General features: G+C 41.5%; 1 protein-coding gene across 1 annotated transcript in view; it reads left to right on the top strand.

The window, feature by feature from the left end:
- IPMK (inositol polyphosphate multikinase) overlaps nucleotides 1-22,233 on the top strand; it is a 54,224-nt gene that overhangs the window by 20,113 nt on the left and 11,878 nt on the right. The window contains exons 5-6 of the mRNA XM_014940361.1: nucleotides 11,678-11,774; nucleotides 17,408-17,580. Of these exons, the coding sequence (XP_014795847.1) occupies nucleotides 11,678-11,774; nucleotides 17,408-17,580 (270 nt within the window). The remainder of the gene's footprint in view (nucleotides 1-11,677; nucleotides 11,775-17,407; nucleotides 17,581-22,233) is intronic.

Consider the following 22,233-nt stretch of genomic DNA (forward strand, 5'->3'; position numbering starts at 1 on the left):
TTTGTTTTTTTTTTCTGTTTGCTAGTGGCTGCATGTCAGAATTGTCATAGCTGCTTCTGATGATGTTGCCAAGTCATGGCTCCAAATAATTTACCTGCAATACTCCACGGTTTCCAAGGCTGTTGCAATGCAAGCTGTAGCCTAATTCTCAGATACTCTTGTCCCAGAGGTCAATGGTGGTTTGGGGAGTTGGAATGAAGAAGCGGTCGAGGTTCTCCCATTGGCAACTCAGCTCTGGTCACCTTCTACCTCTACCCCAGTGCTTGGGAACCCAGGGAGCTGATTCACCCCACGTAGCATTGGGAGCAGATAATCGGGCTAATCATCTGGCCTTTGTGGATAACAGATCTCCCACCCACCGCCAGTTAACGACGCCTTCGTTAACTGCTGGAGCAGTACTCTGAAAGTTCAGGGTTCAAGCCCTGCTGACATAATAATATGAATGCAAGGAAGCTGTTACCACTGTAGATAATAGAAATTGTTTTTCGCTCTTGTTACATGTCCTGAAAACAAAGCCAGGATGTCAGAGACACAAATAGCTCCAACATGTAAAAGAGATTTACATTAGTTAGGTGAGAGTCAGGCACTTGAAAGGTAGGAAGTCATGGTTTCATGGTTGCCCGCACAATTGTTGTTGTGAACTTTTGTTGGATGCATTATAGTGCAGCTTTCGATAGGGCAATGACCTGTTTTTCTGTTTTGTTTCCCCTAAAGAACTTACTAACTCATTTTTCAGCCTGAAGTAAGGCAGAATTAATATCGTTTGTGCAACTTCTGCCGTCTCTCTGGTAACAGTCTCTGAGTTTGTGACCAGAGGGTAACGTGTTAGTGAAGACCCAATGACACTGATACTCTTGAAGCCATAGTTCCTTGTCCTTCTGTGGTTACTGAGAAAAATGGTGCAGGAAATATGCCCCTTTGGACCATTCCCAAGTATTTTCTCCTTACTGTTTTATTTATTTCATTCTCAATAACCTGCTGCTACTTCTGTGTCGTGGCTTTTCATTGCTGCTTTTTTTTTTTTGCATTGTCTAATTTTAATTAGTATTCAAGCAGCTTCAGGCAGCGCAGAAGACTTCTGATGACTTCCCTCCTCCTCCTCCACGGCATGAAATCAAGCTGGCAGGCTGAAAGATGTGTTTTGGCCTGGAAGCTTTTGCGTAGAGTTGCAAGAAGTGACTCATAAGGCTCAGCCCCCTTTCAGCCCATATAGCGCAGATCACGATAAGGCAGCCCGTGTTCTGTAAACTGTTCTCTGCTGGTGACGGGGAAGGAAGGGAATCGGGGAAGCAAAGCGTGTCTTGCTTCAGGATGAATTACCCTCTTCTGTAAACTCAGTTAACTGGTTTTATAGGCTTGATTTAGATGGTTATCCTTGACTGAAAAAGCGAGTTGATGATGGCCGTCGTGCTGCTATCGTCTACTAAAATATCCTTATCCCATCATCAACTCTCTCATTTTCAGTCTTGTATGGACAAAGCTTGGAGAAATAGGATGTAGGGCTCTCTTAACCGCTTATTTTGGGGGCGCAATGCCTTACCCAAACCTTTCATCATTCCTGCATTCATGGCTGTAGCTCAATATCCTGAAAAGTTACCTTTGGCCGTGTCTCGTTCCGTTACGTCCGGATCGGCTGTGTCTCTGGAAGAAACAGTACTTAAGTATATGAATTACCTGTTTGTAAACGTAGTGAGCACATTCTGGTACAGTCCATTTCTGCCCTTGGGACTGTTCCTCCTGCTGAGCAGCTCTCCAGGAGGGATTCTGTTTTCCTGGGGAAATAAGCAAATTTAAGTTCCCAAACCAGCATGTGAACTTGCCTCATGCTCTATGCTTTAAACCATGAGCCTGGACAGAATTATTGTAATAAAAGGAAGGACACGCAGTACTCCTCAGCTAATGAGAAAAAAAGGTCTTTTTGACCAAATTGTGAAATACTGGCAGCTTGGATTGTGATCTTTTTCACATTAAGAGTCATCTAAGACAGACGAAGGACGAAGTGTAGGCCTAAGGATCTGCTGGGTTCCTACTACTGTCCTATAAACACTCAGAGTTTTGTACTTCAGATGGCTATAGAATGACTGCTGTACCAGGACAGTGAGACTGAGAAAGTATGGCAGATTTTTGTGATGCTTCCACTCTCCAGCAAAAAACAAGTTTGAAAGGGACGCACCGCGCAGCAGAAGGTTAACCTAGAAGGGTCTGGTGAGACTCTGTTCCCTTTGCTCCTTGTATATTGTGTGCTACGGAATAAACTACAGCCTGCTTTAATAAATCTAAGAAAACCTCATAAAAGGAGACAGTAAAAGGCCATTATTGCAGTTTGATGCTATCGGGAAACTACTGGGTGGAGTTGGTAACAGACTGAGTAGTCCACAGTCCATGTTACGTAAGTAAGCAGTAAAAAATAATAATCTAGTTCTCTTTTCAACCTGATTTTGAGGAAAGTTCCTTCCCAAGAGTAGATATGGCTGCAAGTAAAGCAAAAATGCATAGTTGAGTGTTCTTATCCATAGTACGTTGAATTGGATTAAGTTACAGTACAGTGCTCTTGCTGTGCTAGAAGGTCATGCAAGCACTAACTTTTTCAGACTAGATCAAATATTGTTTCAATGACAATTTAGTTATGGATGTTTCAGACTATGGATAAGCTCACTAAAGGTACGTTGGTGTTCTGCAGAAGATACCGCGCTCTGCATTTGAAGTTTATTTAAAAATAAGATATGGCTGGGGGGCTGCCAGTGTGAGGCTGAGGAACGTGTAGCTTGCCTCCTTGAAAGAAAAGGAGGAAAAAAGGAAAAGGAAATTCAGTCTCTGACAATAAGAATTCCAGCTCCAGATTGGAAGAAGGAAAAAAAAAAAAGGTTAAAAGGTTTGTAGTATGAGAATATTGCATAAAGCCAGGACTCTGTATGTGTGGAAAGAGATGTGAATCACCAGTGCGTACGGTGGAAAATAATGTAATGTTTTGGTGTGTTCTTGGTCATGCAGGTACCGGGTTAACCATAAGTAAATTAAAAAGTCCATAAAGTATCACGTCAAATATCCCACTATCCAAATATCCCAATATCCCAAATACCACATCCTTGTTAAAATTTCTGTAATATCCAATACTCAGGGAGCAATTTGGTAGCAATTATTTTTTTCAGTCTTTGAGTGTTTATTTTTCTAAGTGTGTGTTTTATACACACACACACACATATATATATAATTACATATATAAATCTTATTAAAGACAAAGCAGATCAAATGACTTGGCTCACCATGCCTGAGTGTAACAATATCCACTTACCCAGATCGTAATTTTTTTTCCTGCCTGGAAATGTCCTGGAATGGACAATGATTGAAAGCTTCCTAAGGGTTCTTAGTGTTGTTCTTACTGTTCTTCTTCTTTGTTCCCCTCCTGACTGTGTTCTAGGACAAGTTAGCACCACTTCTCTCCTTTCTTGGCAATGGTGAGCCAAGGGGGGCTGCTTGCAGGTTTTGGGTAGATGATTTGTAAGTGGGACTCCAAAGAGTTAACTGTTCAAAGCAAACAACAAAATATCACTAGTTATCACAAAACAACTGTTTTGGTATCACTAGTTATCACAAAACAACTGTTTTGGTATCACTAGTTATCACAAAACAACTGTTTTGGTATCACTGGTTATCACAAAACAACTGTTTTGGTATCAGTGTATCTTCTCTGACTACTGATAACCCCTCTTGCGTAGAAAACATCAGAACAGCTTTTGGGCTGTTATTTTTAGTCCTTGTGGAAGGAGCTGTTGTGTACTTTCCCAGAATCGTAAGCCATCAACTAAAATTCCTGTTAGTAGGTGCCATTCTTCTCTATCCATTACAAAAAAAATAGTAAAAATAATAATAATAAAAAATTATTACTGGCTGCCTTCTACTTGGTGAGTGTTCTCATCACAAAGTAGAGCCTGTTGCTGGCAGAGGAGCTTCTGGTGTGGAAACAGAGACAATAAATCTGATGTAATGCTTGCAGGCTAGCCCATGGAATGATCAATTTTGACACGTGGCTGCAGGTGGGGGCTGAGTATTGTGGAATAAGGGGTAAGGTATACTAGGAGATGGTAAAATACATAGTTGCTGGTAAAAGGCAAATAATTTAGATGAATGAAATTGTCAAAATTAAGGGGAACACAAGCAGGTTTTTTAAAGGAAGGTAAAAAACCTCGTTTTAAGCATTTTGGAGGTATTGATGGTAGATGTACTGAAAGAGCAGTTTTAGCAGAAGGCCTTGGCTGGTCGCTTGGGTGGGGAGCCAGCTGAAGGTGCTCAGCAGGCTGTAGGACCAGCTGGATGCTGACGTTGCTGCAGGGGATAGGATGAAAACGTGTGGGACTGTGGTAGCCCTGCCTTGGATTGACTTAAACTACCATGGAACTGCACCTTTAGGGTAAGGCTGCAGTGAATTCTCCGTGAGGGCTGTCTCTTGCAGTAGTGGGAGAAAACCAAACCTACCTTATGTTTGTCGGGACTTGCCTCCACTTTGAAATGTAAAATTAAACGTTACCTATCTGAGTATAACTGCTTCAGGGTTCCTCCCACCCCTTGGTCTCTCTCACTCCCTACCTTGAATCTTCAGCTGTGATCAGATAGCTTTCCAGAAACAAAGGGTAATGTTTATTAAAGTTCTCCCAAAGCGGGACAGCGATACTGGCTTATTTTCCCCTTTTGTCCTGTTGGCCTACCATTTTACTGTTCTTCCAGGAAATCCAGTGATGCTTTAAGCTTGAACTCTTAAATAGTTGGAGTTGCTTAAAAAAATACAAACTTTCTGCTCTGAGATATTTATTTATATGAAAAGACTTTAGTTGCTGTCTTTGTTCAACCTGCTTTTGCATCCGTGAGGGTTTGGATGTGTCAAGGTGGTGGTTTCTGACCAGGTTTCTGACCAGTTCTTAAAATGCTAAGCAGTGTGCATGTTGCAGGACCACGGAGCTGGCTTTTGGCACAAGAGCTGTCCAGGCAGATGAGAAAACTGGTTGTACCATCCTTCTTCAAGGGAGGTGTGAATTGGCAAAGCAACTTGACTTTTTGCCTTGAAATTTGCTGGATTTCTCCGTCCGCTGGTAGCTTGAGCGTTTTGCAAGTGGGTAATGTCAGGACAGTGTCACTGCAGCTCTGTTGGGTGAATGGTGAGTGGTGTCAAACGAAGGAGGAAGAGTAAGTAAGAATGGGGGAAGAAGTATTCAGTGTGTTAAAACTGAAACTGCTTTATCAGATGGCCAATGGTAATATGTCTTAACCACTCTTTTTCGGCTACGTTCTCTTTATTTTGGCCTCTAGTGGAGAGTACTTAATGTGAACTCCTCTCCAGTCTGTCCTACGTGCTAATTGATATAACTGGACCAAAGGAATGTAGGTTCTGTAGCAGAGACCTTGATGTGCAATTTGCCATGTACTTTTGGATCATATTCACCAAAGAGTCTCATAACCTACTTTAGGAGGCTGCTTAACAGGTGTCTGAGCTGTTAGTGAAATATAATCACCTACACTTTCCTGAGGATCTTCTTTAAGAGCTTGTTGGGGTTTTTTGGAGGAAAAAAAACAGAAGAGATGAATAGGATTGTGGAGCCTGAGGGATCAAGCTTTGTTGCACATCCTGAAAAGAGAATTATCTTTGACTTCAAAGAGCTCTCAGGTTCATCAAAGGCTTTAGCTCTTCAGCAGTTAAAGCTGTTAACATCTGATGGTGCTGCTAGCAGGTTGTGAACCCAGGAGAGGCTGAAGGGCAAGAGGAAGCTCAGCTCTGTGGCAAGAGATTTGTGATGAAACATGGTCTCTAATGATGCAATTTTGACCAAGAAGGCCCCGATGCCCACTGCCCTGGGTGGCTTGCAGCAGTTGGAGTGGGGGCTGTGTGGGTAATGTAAACAATTTAAACTTACTTTGTTGTTAGTATTTAGTTGCCCAGGGTTCACTTTGCCTCTTGTAAAGATGATTCCATGCCTGGGGCTGTGAATCTTGCTAGGGTGAGCCTAAATTTAACTATATAAAACTTGTGGAAGTGGATAAAATAAGGCCTGTTGTTTTTTGGCATTGTTAGAGAATGACTGGTTGGATAAACATCATCAAATAAATATCTCTTTGGGACATTTTTTTGAAGGTTATTTCCACAGCCTTCATTTTTTTTAGAAGGCAAGATGCCTAACTCCTTGCTGTGATTTTTTTTCTTCTTTTTTTTTTTTTCTCCCTGGCTCCTGGAAGAAAGATCCAATTGTCACGAGTGTGCACCATTCTTATTTGAAAGTCCATCAGGTTGTGGTAGTATATCCCGATTTGTTTTAAGCTTTTTTGGGTCTTTCTGTAGGTCCCTTCTGTGAGAATAATGATGACAATCTCCTGTATAGTACTGCTGTGTGTTGGATAGTAAAATAAGCAATGCAGCATAATAGCATTTAGCATAACAGCATTCACAAATATTTAAATTCTGGAATTACTCTCATGGCAGACATTTGGAATATAAACAGGGCTGGCTCAATTCCAGTCATACTTGTGGAAACAAATACTGCAGACGCTCAAAAGTCAAAACAGGATGGTACTACTTTGAGAAAGAAGTAAGGGCTATGTAAGTTCTTAATTGGTAAATTCACAGCTGCTGTTTCAACCTCAATTTTTTTGGCCTTTGTAATTGCCTGGTGTAACTGGGTGATGTAGGAGTCCAGAGGGAAAGGCTGCGTGCGCTTGGGTAATTAAAGTCTGTAATATAATGCACACACATTAGCAGCCAGAATTAAGGTTGCACTATCATCTGTAAATCTTGCATTTGCTAATTTGAGCGCATGATTTATTAACTGCTTTATACCCCTCAAGAACCCCCCAAAATCCATGTTGGAAATTCTCTGCCTGATACTGGCAGCTGGCTGTGTATCCTGAGGCTCTGCAAGCCATAGTGCCACTGTGCCCTTCAGGCTTGCTTCAGACTGATGTGCCTACTCTGGCATTTAAAGTTTCCTAAATGCAAATTTAAAATATATGTTCTTTTAAATCAAACTTTTGTGTGCTTTAGAAGGTTCTCTTCGGACCACACTTCTTTCCAAGTGGTATTTTTTCATCAGGACAACTGAAGATGAGTCTGTACTGCCAGAACTAGATTCCTGATGAAATGTGAACATTTGTTTTGCCCTCCCTCTGTCGTTTGTGTGATTAGCTAGTCTTAAGAAAACAAAAAAAAAACACAACAAAAAACAAAACCTGAATGTCACACTGCTTCAAATGAGGAAAAGAACTTTCCCGTTCTCCCAAGCAGCCCCTGTTTGCATTAAAAAACAGATGAATCTGTTTGGATCAGACTTAACAAAACAAACAGAGTGTACTTTGGATTAAAAACTAAGGGATGGTAAATTTGCCTCGGTATTAAAAAAGTCCGGAGTAGCTGGAAATTATGACTTCATGGTGTCTATTAGACTATCTGAGCTTCCACAGGCCGTATCTGGGGCATATTCTTCCTATGACTTAGTTGCTGTAATTTGTAATGGTCTTGTTGTGAGCCCTCCAAATGTCAGCATCCTGTTTACTTGCTTTTAAGCCCAACAGTTATTACATTTTCTGTCTCCAGTTTGTGCTATTGGAAGAATGGAGCCTGCGATACATAGAATGGATACCTCTCCTGGCTGAGCTGGCACTGAATTGTTTTGCAGTTCTTGATTGTAGAATGGATACCTCTCCTGGCACTGAATTGTTTTGCAGTTCTTGATTTGTTGGATGAAAACATTATGGACAGTTACCAGTAAAGCAGAAATAACTTATGTTTGTCAGTGGATGCTGGAGAAATGGACCGGTTCTTGCATTTAAAAAAAGTGCAGCTGCTTGAAATGAAATTGGAATATTAGAGTTCTTGCATTAAAAAAAAAAAGCGCAGCTGCTTGAAATGAAATTGGAATATTAGTATGATATTAGATATATTAGTAGCTGATACAAGTAAAAATATAATGTTTTTTTTTCTGAAGGTTGCTCTGGGGTAAGGGATAACCTGTCTTGTCCCTGCAATATCAGTAGCAGTACTTCCTGGGGCACTGAAGGTTCCTCTGGGGTAAGGGATAACCTGTCTCGTCCTTGCAATATCAGTAGCAGTACTTCCTGGGGCATGAGGTGCACGGTTTATTTCCTGTGTAATTTTAGGGATGGTCTTGTCATATATACATTTATATTTGGCATTCTGAATGACATTTAAACGTGTAGCTGGCTACCAGGTTGTATGAAGGGAGAAGAAGTGTCCATGTCCCGAAATGTCTGGTTCTGTTGCTCAGCCCACAACAGACGACTTCCTCTGATCTTTATTAACTGAGTGCTTATTCTTGTTTGACGTGCAAATACATCACAGGCTGAGACTTGAGGTCTATATTAAGGTCAAATAAAGTGCTTTGTATATGTTACCTCGAACTTATGAGGGGAGTTTATTACTGTTCCTGGGAGCAAGATAACTCTTGAGGGACAGAAATAATGCACTTAGTTCTGTTAGGTTGAAGTAATGATACTGAACAATGCATTACTGTGAGTTTTGTCTCCATTTAAAATGTCTCATATCACTGTATTAAAGGATAAACTATTTGGAAGATAAGACTCCTGGAGCTCTTTTACCCATTTGCCCTGGACTTTGGGCTATTACACCCCATTATAAATTATCTGAATATCTTTATTGTATCCTACCATTTGAAATACACAGGAGCATACTCAAAGTTACTTGTTAAGTGTTTAACACTGGACCCTAATGTTGATAATTAAAAAGCAAGTTAAAGCAAGAATACTGTCTTGTTTTTAAAAATGGAAGTGGGCTCCTGACATGTCACTTCCTCAGAGTACTTTTTTTTTGCCAATAAATTAAGCATGCAAGTTCTTATTACGTTTGCCTGTCTTTTCAGTTGCATTCAGTGTTTATTTTCCTTGTTTGCTGTGCTTTTTGTTTCCATCTCTTTCCTTTTTGCCCTGCCGTAAATACGTACACTCCCTGCCACGGAAAGCCTGTGATGCTGCATCTGATGATCTCTACCTCTCACATCTGCTGAAATTCACCTTGGAAAAGAGAATTTGTGCTGGTTAAGAATTTGTGCTGGGTGCTATGCCATTCCCTGCCTTGGCTGTGGGGTGCTGTGATAATAAAAACTACCACAGCAAACAAAAATTGGCTTTTGTACTGCCTGTCTGAAAGTACCCACAGTGTGATGTGATTCCACCAGTCCATGACTGGAGTCCTGGCCCAGAAGCAGGTGGGGAATGGTGAACTCTTATGAAAAAGGCAGCAGTGGCTGGATCTGTGCCTCAGCACCTGCATGGTGCTAATTTTTGACACTCTCTTCTCTCCCACCTGTAATTTTTTTTTTTTTTTTTTTTCTTCCTTAAGCTAGTGAGATCAAACTGCATTGCAGGCTTCTAAGGAAAACAGTTTCTTCTGCTGTCTGGCAACATCTGAGGCTCAGCAAAGAAGCGTTGCGTGGGTAAAAAAACACAATGGCCACTGATTCCAGGGACAAGCAAGGTTTTGTGTCTTAGAGGAGGAGGATTTTGGTGTGCCAGCTGGAGGGAAAATGTGCTGAGCCGTATGGTTACCTGTAGCCCTCAGAGGGGATTTAACCCCCTCCTTAGCATCTTAAAAATGGGGTTTGTGCTATGAGCTGGTTAAAGAAATGGGCCAAATTAAATGCTTGAGCATAAAGTCAGCGTGGATTTGGTTGTATCACCTCTTGGGTCGCTGCCCAGTGACAGGGAGAGAAGTGTGGCCGGTAGGAGCCCGGGAAAGCCCCAGCAGGGATGTGCCTGAAGGGCTGTGGAGCAGCTCTGTGTGTTTGAAGCTCACTGTGGTGATTTTGAGTTTGCCCGGTTTGAGGTTTCTGCGACGATAAACCTAAATTTAGCACAAACCCACACTGACTAATTTTAACGTTGTGCTGCTGCTGCACGAGGCTCTGTCTAGAGTTACACAGCATCGGGGATTGTAGCTGAGGCTCGCCTTCATGCTCTAGAATAGCAGCTGGCCTTCAGGTCCGGGGTTTTTTTCCTCCCTAAATGTGTTAATATTACAATGCTAAAGGCGTGTATTTGTAGTTTCTGTTGCAAGACATGACCCTACCGTGGTTAAATGTGGATCTGGAAGCAATGGGCTGAGCCAACCCTGCAGAGCTCTCTTAACACCTTCAGTAATTTTTTTTTGCGTCTCTTTTGACTTTGCAGCAGGTTCTGAGAGTGGTCCCTGTGCTCTGTCTGCTTGTCCTGGTCACTCCTTCACAGCCTGCATGGGTGTTGCTGTGGGACAGGACATGGGTCTGAGAACATCAGAAGCAGAGGATGCAAGGGGATTGGGATGAGATGGTTCCTAAAGGCAATAATAATCGTCGTGACCTCTGCTTGTGTGGACGTAGATCTTTTAGTCTGCAGAGCACACTGAGCCCACGCTGGATCCCCGATGTTTGTAGCTAGATCTTGGGGCAGGATGGGGGGAATTCAGTTGAGAGAATGGTTTTGAAACCCTTTTTAACAACATCACAGCAAACTGGTGACAGTCATGCGATTCCGTAGCAGATAGTATCCAAGGCTGGGATTTAACTCTGCGAAGAATTACTCCTTCAGGAAGACAAGCCGGCTGCTGTTCCCAAACTGTTCTTGGTTTTCTTACAGGGGTTGAAAAAAACATTCAAAGCGTTAAAGAGAATGAAAAGAAATATATTTGACTTGTATGTTGGCTGTGTGGTGTAGTTACAGGATGAGTAGCTTTGCAGGAAATGAGGAAATACCAGCCAGTCTGAGCTTGTATACTTTACCTGATATAACTTAAAAGCTATACGCTTGGGGGGAATTCAGTTGAGAGAATGGTTTTGAAACCCTTTTTAACAACATCACAGCAAACTGGTGACAGTCATGCGATTCCGTAGCAGATAGTATCCAAGGCTGGGATTTAACTCTGCGAAGAATTACTCCTTCAGGAAGACAAGCCGGCTGCTGTTCCCAAACTGTTCTTGGTTTTCTTACAGGGGTTGAAAAAAACATTCAAAGCGTTAAAGAGAATGAAAAGAAATATATTTGACTTGTATGTTGGCTGTGTGGTGTAGTTACAGGATGAGTAGCTTTGCAGGAAATGAGGAAATACCAGCCAGTCTGAGCTTGTATACTTTACCTGATATAACTTAAAAGCTATACGCTAAAGTGTAATAATTCCATACCATCTTGGATCCAGGCTGGGAGAACACCCATTCTGCTAAATAAGCTTCGATGCTAAGGGTTAGAGTTTAGATTTTTATTCAAGTTAAGCCATACATTAAAGTGGAGAAGATGAATCAACTCTAAAATTTGAAAGGAAGGATACCATTCACTTTTGAAGTGTAGTAATTCTATACCATCTTGGATCCAGGCTGGGAGGACACCCGTTCTGCTAAATAGGTTTCGATGCTAACAGTTAGAGCTTAGATTTTTATGCAAGTTAAGCCATACATTATTCTTAGTTAGAGTTGATTCATCTTCTCCACTTTAAAATTTGAAAGGAAGGATACCATTCACTTCTGTTGGACTGTGATAATTATCGTCTTCATCTTCTCTGTTTCTCAAATGTGAAGTAGAAATCTTAAACGCATGAAAACAAAGACTGTAAGAAATGACAGTTATGGGACAATCGGAAGTATAAAATGAATGTTTTAAACTGATGATCTCTCCACCCCTCCCTAATTTATTTCAGGTTTATGACTCCGACTGTTGCGACAGCGTTCTTCTGGAGCTGCGGGAGTATCTGCCAAAATACTTCGGTGTCTGGTCACCACCTACTGCACCAAATGGTACTGTTCTAATTTTATCTGTTAATCCAAACCTCCTGGAAAAATCTTCTGGAGACTGGTTTTTGGCAGTTGTGAGCTCCATAGGGGTGGGTTTTTTTGATTTTGTTTTGTAACCCACTAATGTTTCCTGTGACGACCAGTTTGGAGTCCTCTGGCTGGATTAGGTCGTTGGGTTCCTCCTCCCAGGGCAGATGGAGCATAGTCGTTTGTACAGGTCATGATGATGGAGGGATTGGAGCATCTCCCTGATGAGGAAAGGCTGAGAGAGCTGGGACTTTTTAGCCTGGAGAAGAGAAGGCTGAGGGGAGACCTTATTAATGCTGACAAGGATCTAAAGGGTGGGTTGAAGGAGGAGGGAGCCAGACTCTTTCCAGTGGTTCCCAGTGACAGGACGAGGGGCAACGGGCACAAGCTGGACCATGGGAAGTTCCACTCAAATCTGAGGAAGAACTTCTTTGGGGTGAGGGGGGCAGAGCCCTGGCAGAGGCTGCCCAGGGAGGGTGTGGAGTCCCCTTCTCTGGAGATCTTCAAGCCCCACCTGGATGCTCCTGAGTGATGTGCTCTGGGCAACCCTGCTTTGGCAGGGGAGTTGGACTAGATGATCTCTAGAAGGTCCCTTCCAACTCCAACAATTTCATGATTCCGTGATGTATTTTAAACAGAAACTAGTTTTTCTTCTGCTCTTTCTTATTCATGTTGGGGAAATGGAGCTTTGGGAACATCCAGAAACAAAAGGATGTTGTTGAGTCTATTTAAATGCACCAAAACTAGATGCTGTGCTCCTTTAATACACCTCTGCTGTCTTTTGCTTATGCTGCCACTTGATAGACTTGTTTTCCAAAGAGAGGAGTAAGATGGTGTCCAAAGACACTGTCTACACTCTGTGAAAAGGAATGCAGGGAGGATTGGGGTAGTACCCAGTGCTTTCTTGGCTCACATCTGCCTTCACACTTTCGTACTTGGCACTAACTCAAATAGCTCTTTTGGAGCTGTCTTTTTCCTTCCCTCATAATTTTATGTGTCATGGAGCTCACTTAAATGTCCCCTCCAAACTGCAAGTCTATTGTTTTTTTTTTATTCACAGTAGGATCTTAAGATGTGAAAATGCCTGGTCAACCCAAGATACAGTAATTCAACACACCCCCTCCTTTACCTTGGGAATTCACTAGCTAGGACTGTGCATCACGGGGCTGAATTTTAGCTGGTCTCCACCCGTAGCCCAGGCGTAGCCAGGAGGAATAACTGTTTAAAGGAAGAGTAACTTTTGGTTTTGTTTAGCTTTTTGACATGACTACGTGCTATTGGGAGCCCTCTTCACGGAGAGCTGTGGCAGGGGTTCAAACAAAACACTCCATTGCCAACAACTCCGTTATCTGCAGTTTAATGAGTTTTGTGCAGTCTTGATAGAAGCGAAGTGCATTGGAGATAACGGAGCTCAGCAGAACGCGTGCACACTGGGTCCATCCAAAGCTAAGGAGGCATCTGGTCACCTTGGAAGTCACCTGTTGTTTACTGGGTATTTTTGCAGATGCAGTTTTGCTAATGCCAGGTGTGAGGGAGAAACTCTGTGTTTGTGTGTCCGTACTTGGCTCCAGAAGACGTCGGAGGTGAAAAGAATCACCAGTGCTGCATTCAGACTGTGTAAAAAAGTAGGAAATCAAGTTTTGAAAAACAGGAAGGGGGGAAGTAACCACACAGAGGAGGGAGGTCAAGGGGAGGCTGTTTTGGGGAAATCAGGGATGGGTCCCCAGATTAGCTGTGGACTAAGCTCTAGGTCAAAAGATGGAACAACATGATTAGCTTCCATGGTGTGTCTGTGACATTAGAGGAAGGAATCTGGCTGCTAGAAGGGTGTCTAGTTATTAAGTTTATGATTGAGGATGTATTTGTGGGTTTTTGCAGTCTTGACATGGGAAGCCCAATCTTTCCTTTGGCAGTCACTGCTCTTCAGAGTCTAGGGACACAGCTTCAGGCAGCCTCTGAGTGGTGAACCCAGTAATTCTTTATTGTTGCTAAATTGGACGTAGGTGACTTCTAAAAAACCAAAAAGTAAATTAAAGAATCTATCAGTTACCAAATTGTGCTTGCTGCATGTTCTGAAAAATATATATATATATATATAAGCATTTGTATGGAGGAACAAGGCTTGTCTGATTTGCCAGGACAGAGAGAAGATGGCCATTGGTGTCCTTGTTTCATATAAAGTTCTTTTATTTATGAGATAAGGAAGAAGAGCAGCTCTTTGGTGAGTGGTGTCTTGTATGTACAGCATCATAGGTATCACCTTGGGTAGAGGGTTGAGAGTTTGAGTAGGTTCATGTAGACATGAAGAGCATCGTAGGCTTAGGTCAGCAACTGAGGCTTTTCCCTGCTTATTCATATGTTTTGAGGGATGTCTTGTATGTTGTGAGAAGCAACCAGATGCCTCAAGTTACTTCTTATTCCAGTGAGGACTGAAAGCATCAGCCTGTACGTGCCCGAGTCTGAAGTGGTTCATGCCATGCATACTTGCTGAACTTTGGTGGTCTTTTTGGTTTGTCTTCTTCAGGACTGTGTAAAATATGTAAATAACACGTCAAGCCACATCTTCAGCCTCCTTCCCTCCTACTGAAAAATAAAAAAGGGGAGGGCAAGCCTCTGAGGAATGATTTGTTTAAATCCTTGAAATACACAATCAGGATTATCTCCCAAAGCTAAGATTGGAAAATCCTTATGAATTCTTTTCTCTGCAGGGGATTTTAATGCATGATTTTCAGAAGCACACTGGGTTAGCAGTGTACTCCATCATAATTTAGAAAATCTGAACTGCTTGAAAAATCTGCTTGCTTTTTTTTTGTGTGTGTGTTTAACAAAATGAGGAAGGAGAACTCTCTGGTTCTCTAGGCTCAGCTGCAGACTTGTTGATGACCTCGGGGTTCAGATCCTCAAAGACACTGAGAGCACCTGAATCTGAAACTTGCTTTGTTTGCCTTATGCTTTGAGATATTGTAGGGGTTAAGTGTTGAAAGTTGTGATAGCTTCTGGTACTGGGGGTTTGGGATCTGTTTCAGTAGACCGTAGATGTTGAGCCCAATGCAAATAAGAACCAAACAGTGCCAGGAAAAACGAAGTGTAAACGCTCGATGCGTTTTTTCTGAAGCTGTAATGAGAAAAAATAACTTGGTGTAAGGCTTTATTTGTGGTGGCATTGCTCTCCCTGCAAGGACAAAAAGCTTTCAGGGAGTGGGGGTGGGCATTGAACAGATGTAACATAGTCTTAATTCTGATCTAGTAGTAGCTAATGATGAAGGCTTAAATTATAATTCCAAAAAGTACCAGATGAGTAATTTCTGGATAATTCTCGGGCTTTGCCAAGTAATTAGTATTTCCTAGGGTTAGCATTAGCTCCTGAGTTATTTTAATGCTTAATTTTTTAAAAATAGCAATTGTTACATTTTTAGGAGGTCAGTAAGAGAGAGATTCTAGCTTAATCGGTCTGAAACAGATGGTGAACTAAAAAGTGACAGATATTTAGAACCATTAAATATTTTGGAGGTGCTGAATGTTGGTGCTGTGTGCTTAAAAAGAGAGATTTGGACCAGTGGAGCAGAGGGCAGGGGATAACCATGGGTGCTCTACAAATGCTTCAGATGGGAAGAGCATGACTATCCTGCTTGCATGTTGTCTGAAGGGAAATATGCTGGGTTTGGGGAGGTTAAGTTCTGCTTTTTAAGCTGGTTGGTTTTATGAGTTAGCTCTTTCTTGTATTATGGAAATAGATGTTATATAAAGTTACATTTTCCAGTTGATAGAAACATTGCATCTAAATGATTTGTATAATTTGTGGTAACTTGCAGTTTGTATAATTTTGTATTTGTAACAGTTTGAGTCCAGAGGTGCTTGTAACATAATCCAAAGCATTTTGGAGTTGGTAGTGAAAGGACTGCAGCCATTTTCTGTGCTTCTCAAAATTAAGCATGAGTTATTTTAGCTTGGGTATTTCTGCAGTTTTAATCAACAAACCTGTTCTATGGGTGAGCGAGTCTATATTGTTGTGGCCGGATTGACTCTGTAGCACAAAGGACACTGAAAAGTAATGCAAGCTCATACAGTGAGTTAAAGGAAGACTGGGTATTTTTTCAATAGTATATTGGCTTGACATGCTCTCAACAACATGTTTAGTCCCATTTATACATCAAGCAGGCATCTAAGGATGAAACCAAACCTATTTCAGATCGATACATACGTACTTTGGGGAATTGGGTCATTCAATCATCATGGTGTAAAAATTGAAGCTCTAAGTAGGACTTAAAAAAGTAATAAAATCCAGTTCATTTCATATCCTTATCCATTCTTATCCGTAAGACAGTGTTTCTACTTGTTAAGTAGAAAAGGGATGTTGCTTGTTCCCTTTCTCTTGGCTCTAACTGGTTTTGTTACCTGTCTACAGCTATCAAAACAAGGCGCTTTGTCCCTCTTCTCTCTTTAAACTTGAACTGGTTTTGCTTTCTTTGGCAATCCTCTTCTAGATGCTGCTGCAGTAGCAGGAATAACACAATGTTTTTGTGTATTCAGATTGCATTAAAGCCAAAGAAACACACTCACGGAATAGGCTGTACTTGAAAGAAAAAAAAAAACCCAAACTTTAATGTAAAGTCACAAACTTTAATATAAAGTTTTTAAAGTTTTAATGTAAAGACTTTACATTAAAGTCTGTGACTGTAAGGTGGATTTGCAGAAGCGGGTGTGAGGAAGGAGACGTGTGTTGATGTTGGGTGTTGTCTTGGTGTGTACTGTGCTCTGGTAAGGGCTGGAGATCTCTGTGAGCTTCCTCCAAGCAGAGTTGTCTGCAAGTCAAGCAGTTACTGAAGTTTTTGGGGCTTTTTGTTGCATTCTGACAATCGGTGCTGTAGATCATGTTGGTAATAGTCTCCTGCCTGCACTGGAGAAAAGCATAAACCAGTTTGACCAGGTTTTAGATATTGCTTTAAATCTTCAGGCACTCCAAGAGCTTGGGGTTGTTTTTTTCTGTCCACCCACCCTCCCAAAGGTACTTTTGGAAACAGATGAAAAGCAGCCTAGGATTTGAGGAGTGTTCTCACCGAGAGGTGTGCCATGAGAAATGAGTGCAGAGGGGAGTGGGATAAAAAGAAGAAAAATGAGATGCATTTTGGCCCCTGTAGGGTAGGACTCTGAAATGTTAATTTCATTTTTAAAATGACACGAAGAAAAATTGCCACTTTAATTCTAGCTCTTTCACACAGCGAAAGAAAACACCATCTCCATTGCAAAAGCAGCCACGTAGTAACCTGCATTTCTATGTGCTTATTAATGTTATTTGAAATATGCTAATGGCTTAATAAACGCTCCTCATTAGTTTCATCTGGGCAATAATTTGAATTCGTGTGCAACGTTAACACACTTTAATTGTGTACAATTTTCTAAACAATAAAGCATTTAGAATTTAATGCCAGCAGAATTTGTGGGTGTCAATGACCGTGATTTAGTCTGTGTTCAGAGACAAATTTGACCCTTAAGGAGCTCATGTGATGTTAAGCCTTAAACTATTCTCCTTTGTCCCCAGAAGCTCAGCAGAAACCCTGTGATTGTTTTGCTTTGATCCACTGTTTATGAAAGTTTTGTCTTTTTAACAGATACCTATCTAAAACTGGAAGATGTGACCCGTAAGTTTAATAAGCCTTGCATAATGGATGTAAAAATAGGTCAGAAAAGTTACGATCCGTATGCTTCAGCTGAGAAGATACAGCAGCAGGTCAGCAAGTACCCGCTGATGGAAGAGATTGGCTTTTTGGTACTTGGCATGAGGGTAAGGACTTGTTTTGTTTTCAAATTCAGTTTATGCTCTGGCCTGTTCTCCCCCACCGGATACAGCGGCTGGTTTTTCTAGCAAATGACAATCCTCTTGAGTTTTATGTCAATAAAGCATTACCTGCATATGTTGGTAGTACCCACTGTTGTGTGAAATATGTTCCAAAACACTGCCCTCCTTCACAACAAGTATTTAGCTTGTCTCTCTGTCCCTTCTGGGAATCTGATTTGCCACCTGGGTTCTGTATTATGTGTTCAAGAAGGGGGTTAGGACAGACCATAGTTATTTAAAACTGAATGTAGCTGCAATTAATTCTTCTCACATGGCAGATGTTTCAAATTATCAAAGTGTTTTTTTGACCTTTAGGCTTGAATCAGGGACTTCCTTACTGAACCAGGCTTTGCAAGGATTTAATAATGAGCTGGATCCTCTCCAAACTTTTCATCTTGATTTTTTTTTTTTTAAATAACTTTTATGTAATTTTTCTATTTAGGGAAGAGTAAGTTAGCTCTTAGAGGTGATGCGTGTAGTTATAAATGCTTACGTTCTGCATGTAAAAAAGCTTCCCACCAGAAGAAAACATCTTTGATGCTTCCATGCTGGAGGAACAGCTGCCATTGGAAGGTTAATTGGAGGTGGGCAAGGTCCTGCAGACATCCCTACCATCTCTGTTGCATTTCCTTGTCTTAGGTGAAGATTCAATGTTTGTTTATTGGCTCCTTAAAAACTTCAATGTAAAGAAAAGCTGTACGGAATGTTTGTGAATCAGCAACACAAACTTGTTGATGTCAGTGATGAATTCCTGATGCAACGCATTTAAAGGACTTTTTCCTGCTATGATTGGCACAGGAATAATTTTCTTTTTGATAGGAGGTTTTTGTTTTCCTTCTGGTACACACAAAGCCAGGGCTGCTTCAGCTCTGCGCAGGAATAATTTTCTTTTTGATAGGTTTTTGTTTTCCTTCTTGCACACACAAAGCCAGGGCTGCTTCAGCTCTGCATCAACAAACACAAATGGCTGAAGACGTTGATAAGCTTCCCCTCTGCCGTTAGATAGCGACGGCACATGGATCGCCCCATTGTTTGAAATAACTCTAATATCTCTGTAATGTTTTGTACTTAATTGTCTGGGCTCTCAGCCTTAACTCTGTCTTGAGATAAGCTTTTACAGCTATAAATTATAGTGGTCATGAGCAGTAATTATGTAAGCCTATGAGAAGGAACGTGGGAGTCAAAGAGTTCAGATGGAGAAGGAAGACTGGAGATTGTAGCTCTGGATTTGGCTTACGCCGTCACGTAACCTTTCTTATCTCCTCTAAAACAATGTACTTCATCTCCTTTGTTTCATGACAGTGCAAAAGGACTGAATTTTTGCTTCCACCGTATTTTTGCTTGTTCCTGGCATTGTCATTTAATGGTGTCTTTATCCTGTTGCAGAAATTCTTTCAATTGACTCTTGTTCCTGGCATTGTCATTTAATGGTATCTTTATCCTGTTGCAGAAATTCTTTCAATTCCTTAATTCCAACTCTATGTATGATGCTGGTTCGCCCCAGCATTGCCGTTTCCCAGCCGGCGTTTAAAACTAGATGAGATTTGTTTTGTGCCTTTGGTACCAAATTGCATGTTGAAGTTATTTTCCAAAAAGAATTCCAAGGGTTGTTCCTCCTCCCCTCGTGCAATACTTAGAAAAGCCTAAATTCACCAGGCATTTTCTCTGCTCAGCTTGCTGCCTCTTGATAATGGGGTGCTCTCTGCCTGTCTGCTTGCTTTATTTATTGCAAGGTTCTGGTCGTAATGAAAAACACTCTCCTGGCTGGGTATTAAACTCCCTCTTACAGTTAATGTGCTGGATAAAGCTTGCTGGTGTTTGGAGAACAAAACACGGGATGACACAATTCTGAAAGTAGAGGATTTGGGTTTTAATCTTCCCATTCAATGTTATTTTTAATACAGAGGTGGGCTTGCTTATTAAGTTTCTATTTTAGAAGAGCAAGGGAGGGCCAGGAAAAATAGAAAACGTAGTTATCTATGTTATTTTTTTTAAAGCACACATCGCATAAGCTGTCATGAAGAGATACAAGCAAAAATGTTATAGGTGGGGTTTTTTTTAACCCAAAATGTATTTATAGTGGGTTCTTACCTCAAAAGCCATCGATACCAGTGCATAAAAAAAGCTGTAAATAAGCAGTCATCTATTTATAAATAAAATATGTATGATTTGTCCTTAAAAGAAGCAAGTCTCCTCTCTGGCAGAGCTTTGATTGATGTACGTAGTTCTAGCATTTGGCATGTGCTAAACTATATTCATTTTAATGCACTGAATAGACAGAAAAAGGGCATGGAAATACATTTAGCAAATACAGTCACTCCAAGAACATTGGTTAAAACCCCAATTTTGTATTTAGTGGAGAAGTTCCTTTCTTTAACAGATGAGGAGACAGATTTGGTATGAAAGCAGCGAGAGCTCCAATGTAAGCTGGAAAACTAAGGTATGGTTCCAGTAGCAAAAATACAAGTTGCAATATGTTTGCAGTAGTAGACGTATAAATATATAAGAAATGTCTTCACAGTGCATGCAGTGTTAAAAATAGAGTATTTTGCCTGCTGTTGACTACACGCAGAACGTGTGGGTTGGGATCTCATTTCGGATTTGCAATCTGCTCAGAATCCACAATTCCTGATATCTGCAGGTGGTTTTTTTTTTTCTTTCTTCCGGAACATCTCGACTGCAAAATCACATAGTCCCTAATATTTCCGAAACGTGGTTTTAAAGCCCAAATTGGTGGTTATGTAACTTTACCAGTATAATCCATCATTCACTTCCATTGTTTGTGCCTCTGAACTATTGCATGCAGTAATGCAGGCACCTTATCAAAGCTGCCAATTTCTGAACCTACAGCACGTGTTCCTGCAAGATATTTTAAAACTGAGTATAGCCGAGTCCATTTATAGGTTCTTTATGAACGCTTTCGAGTATTGTGGTAATTCTGATAAGCTCTGATGTCTTAATAAGATTTAGGAGAGGAGGAATATCCAAGCAATTAAATCCTGCATCTAGTGTTCATATACTTCCATGGTAAAAAAATCACAGAATCACCGAATCTTCATGGTTGGAAGGGACCTTTGAGATCAGTGAGTCCAACAACAAAAAAAACACAGACACAACCCAACAATCTCAGGCACTAGAGCATACCCTGAAGTGCTACGTCTGCACCTCCAGGGATGGTGACTCCACCACCTCCCTGGGCAGGCTGTTCCAGTGCCTGACCACCCTCTCAATAAAGTAATTCTTCCCAATATCTCATCTAAACCACCCCTGCCCCAACTTCAGACCATTTCCTCTGCTCCTGTCATTATTCCCTTGGGAGAAGAGGCCAACCCCCACCTTTCTACACCCTCCTTTCAGGGAGTTGTAGAGGGCAATGAGGTGTCCCCTCAGCCTCCTCTTCTCCAAACTAAAAATGCCCAGTTCCCTCAGCCTCTCCTCGTAGGACTTGTTCTCCAGACCCCTCCCCAGCTTCGTGACTCTCCTCTGGACACGCTCCAGCACTTCCACATGTAAACACACACGTGTGAACAAATGTCCAGAACTGTTTGGGGTTTTTTCATGTTTTTAAATCTAATTCAAGCTTTGATGTTGAAGAAAACAGAAAAGACAAAGCAACCCAAAACCTAAAAGAAAATCCCCATGAAACTTAAAAAAAAAAAAAACGAAACCAACAAAACAACTTACAGCAAACCAAAGAAACCAACCAAAAACCCTGAAAAAAACCCAACTCGCCTCCAAAGAAGGAAGGCCCCCCAAAAAAGCCTGGAAATGGATGTCTGCAGTGGTTGAAACGAGCAATAAACAAAGGTGCTGGTTGGTTTCTCTGTGTTGGCTTTTGTTACCTCTCTGCACCTGCAGCAAACCAAAGAAACCAACCAAAAGCCCTGAAAAAAAACCAACCCACCTCCAAACAAGGAAGGCCCCCCAAAAAAGACTGGAAATGGATGTCTGCAGTGGTTGAAACGAGCAATAAACCAAGGTGCTGGTTGGTTTCTCTGTGTTGGCTTTTGTTACCTCTCTGCATCTCCACCTCCTCTGCTTTCCTCTCTGCCCCTTGGGCTCCCTGGTTGGGTTCCTGCCATCCTGTTGGGCTTGTCTGTTCCTCACTCTGACGGTGCAGGCTCCGTGCTGCCGAACTGAATGCAGTGATCCCTCAGAATCCAGGGCCTACCAGCAGATCCAAGGGTGTCTTTCAGAAGTACTTTGTTTGTAGAGGGTTCTCCTGGCAGGTTTTTATTCCCAGCAGTTTTTTCCTTACACAAAAGACCCACCATGTGCATGGCAGCTGGTCCGCTTGTGTCCTTACGGCTAGTAAGATTTCCTGTATGTTAGGAAAAAGCTGATGGTGGATGAGATGAGATGAGAGGTGGTTCTTCCCTACCCCCCCACCAATTACATAAAAGAAATCTGTTCTAACGAGGTGTTCTGTGGAAGTTCTGGGAGTCCAAAATCGTGTATTTATTTAGCTATTTTTTAAAATGGTTCAGCGTTGAACTGCGATGTCGTCATATCTTTTATTTAGGAGATGATTTTTCTGCCTTTTCACTGAATTACTTTCCAAATAATTCCCTTCTGTAACTTATTTGTGTAAGGACCTAT

This window comes from Calidris pugnax, unplaced genomic scaffold (genome assembly GCF_001431845.1).
Source record: "Calidris pugnax isolate Ruff unplaced genomic scaffold, ASM143184v1 scaffold39, whole genome shotgun sequence".
Lineage (NCBI taxonomy): Eukaryota > Metazoa > Chordata > Aves > Charadriiformes > Scolopacidae > Calidris > Calidris pugnax.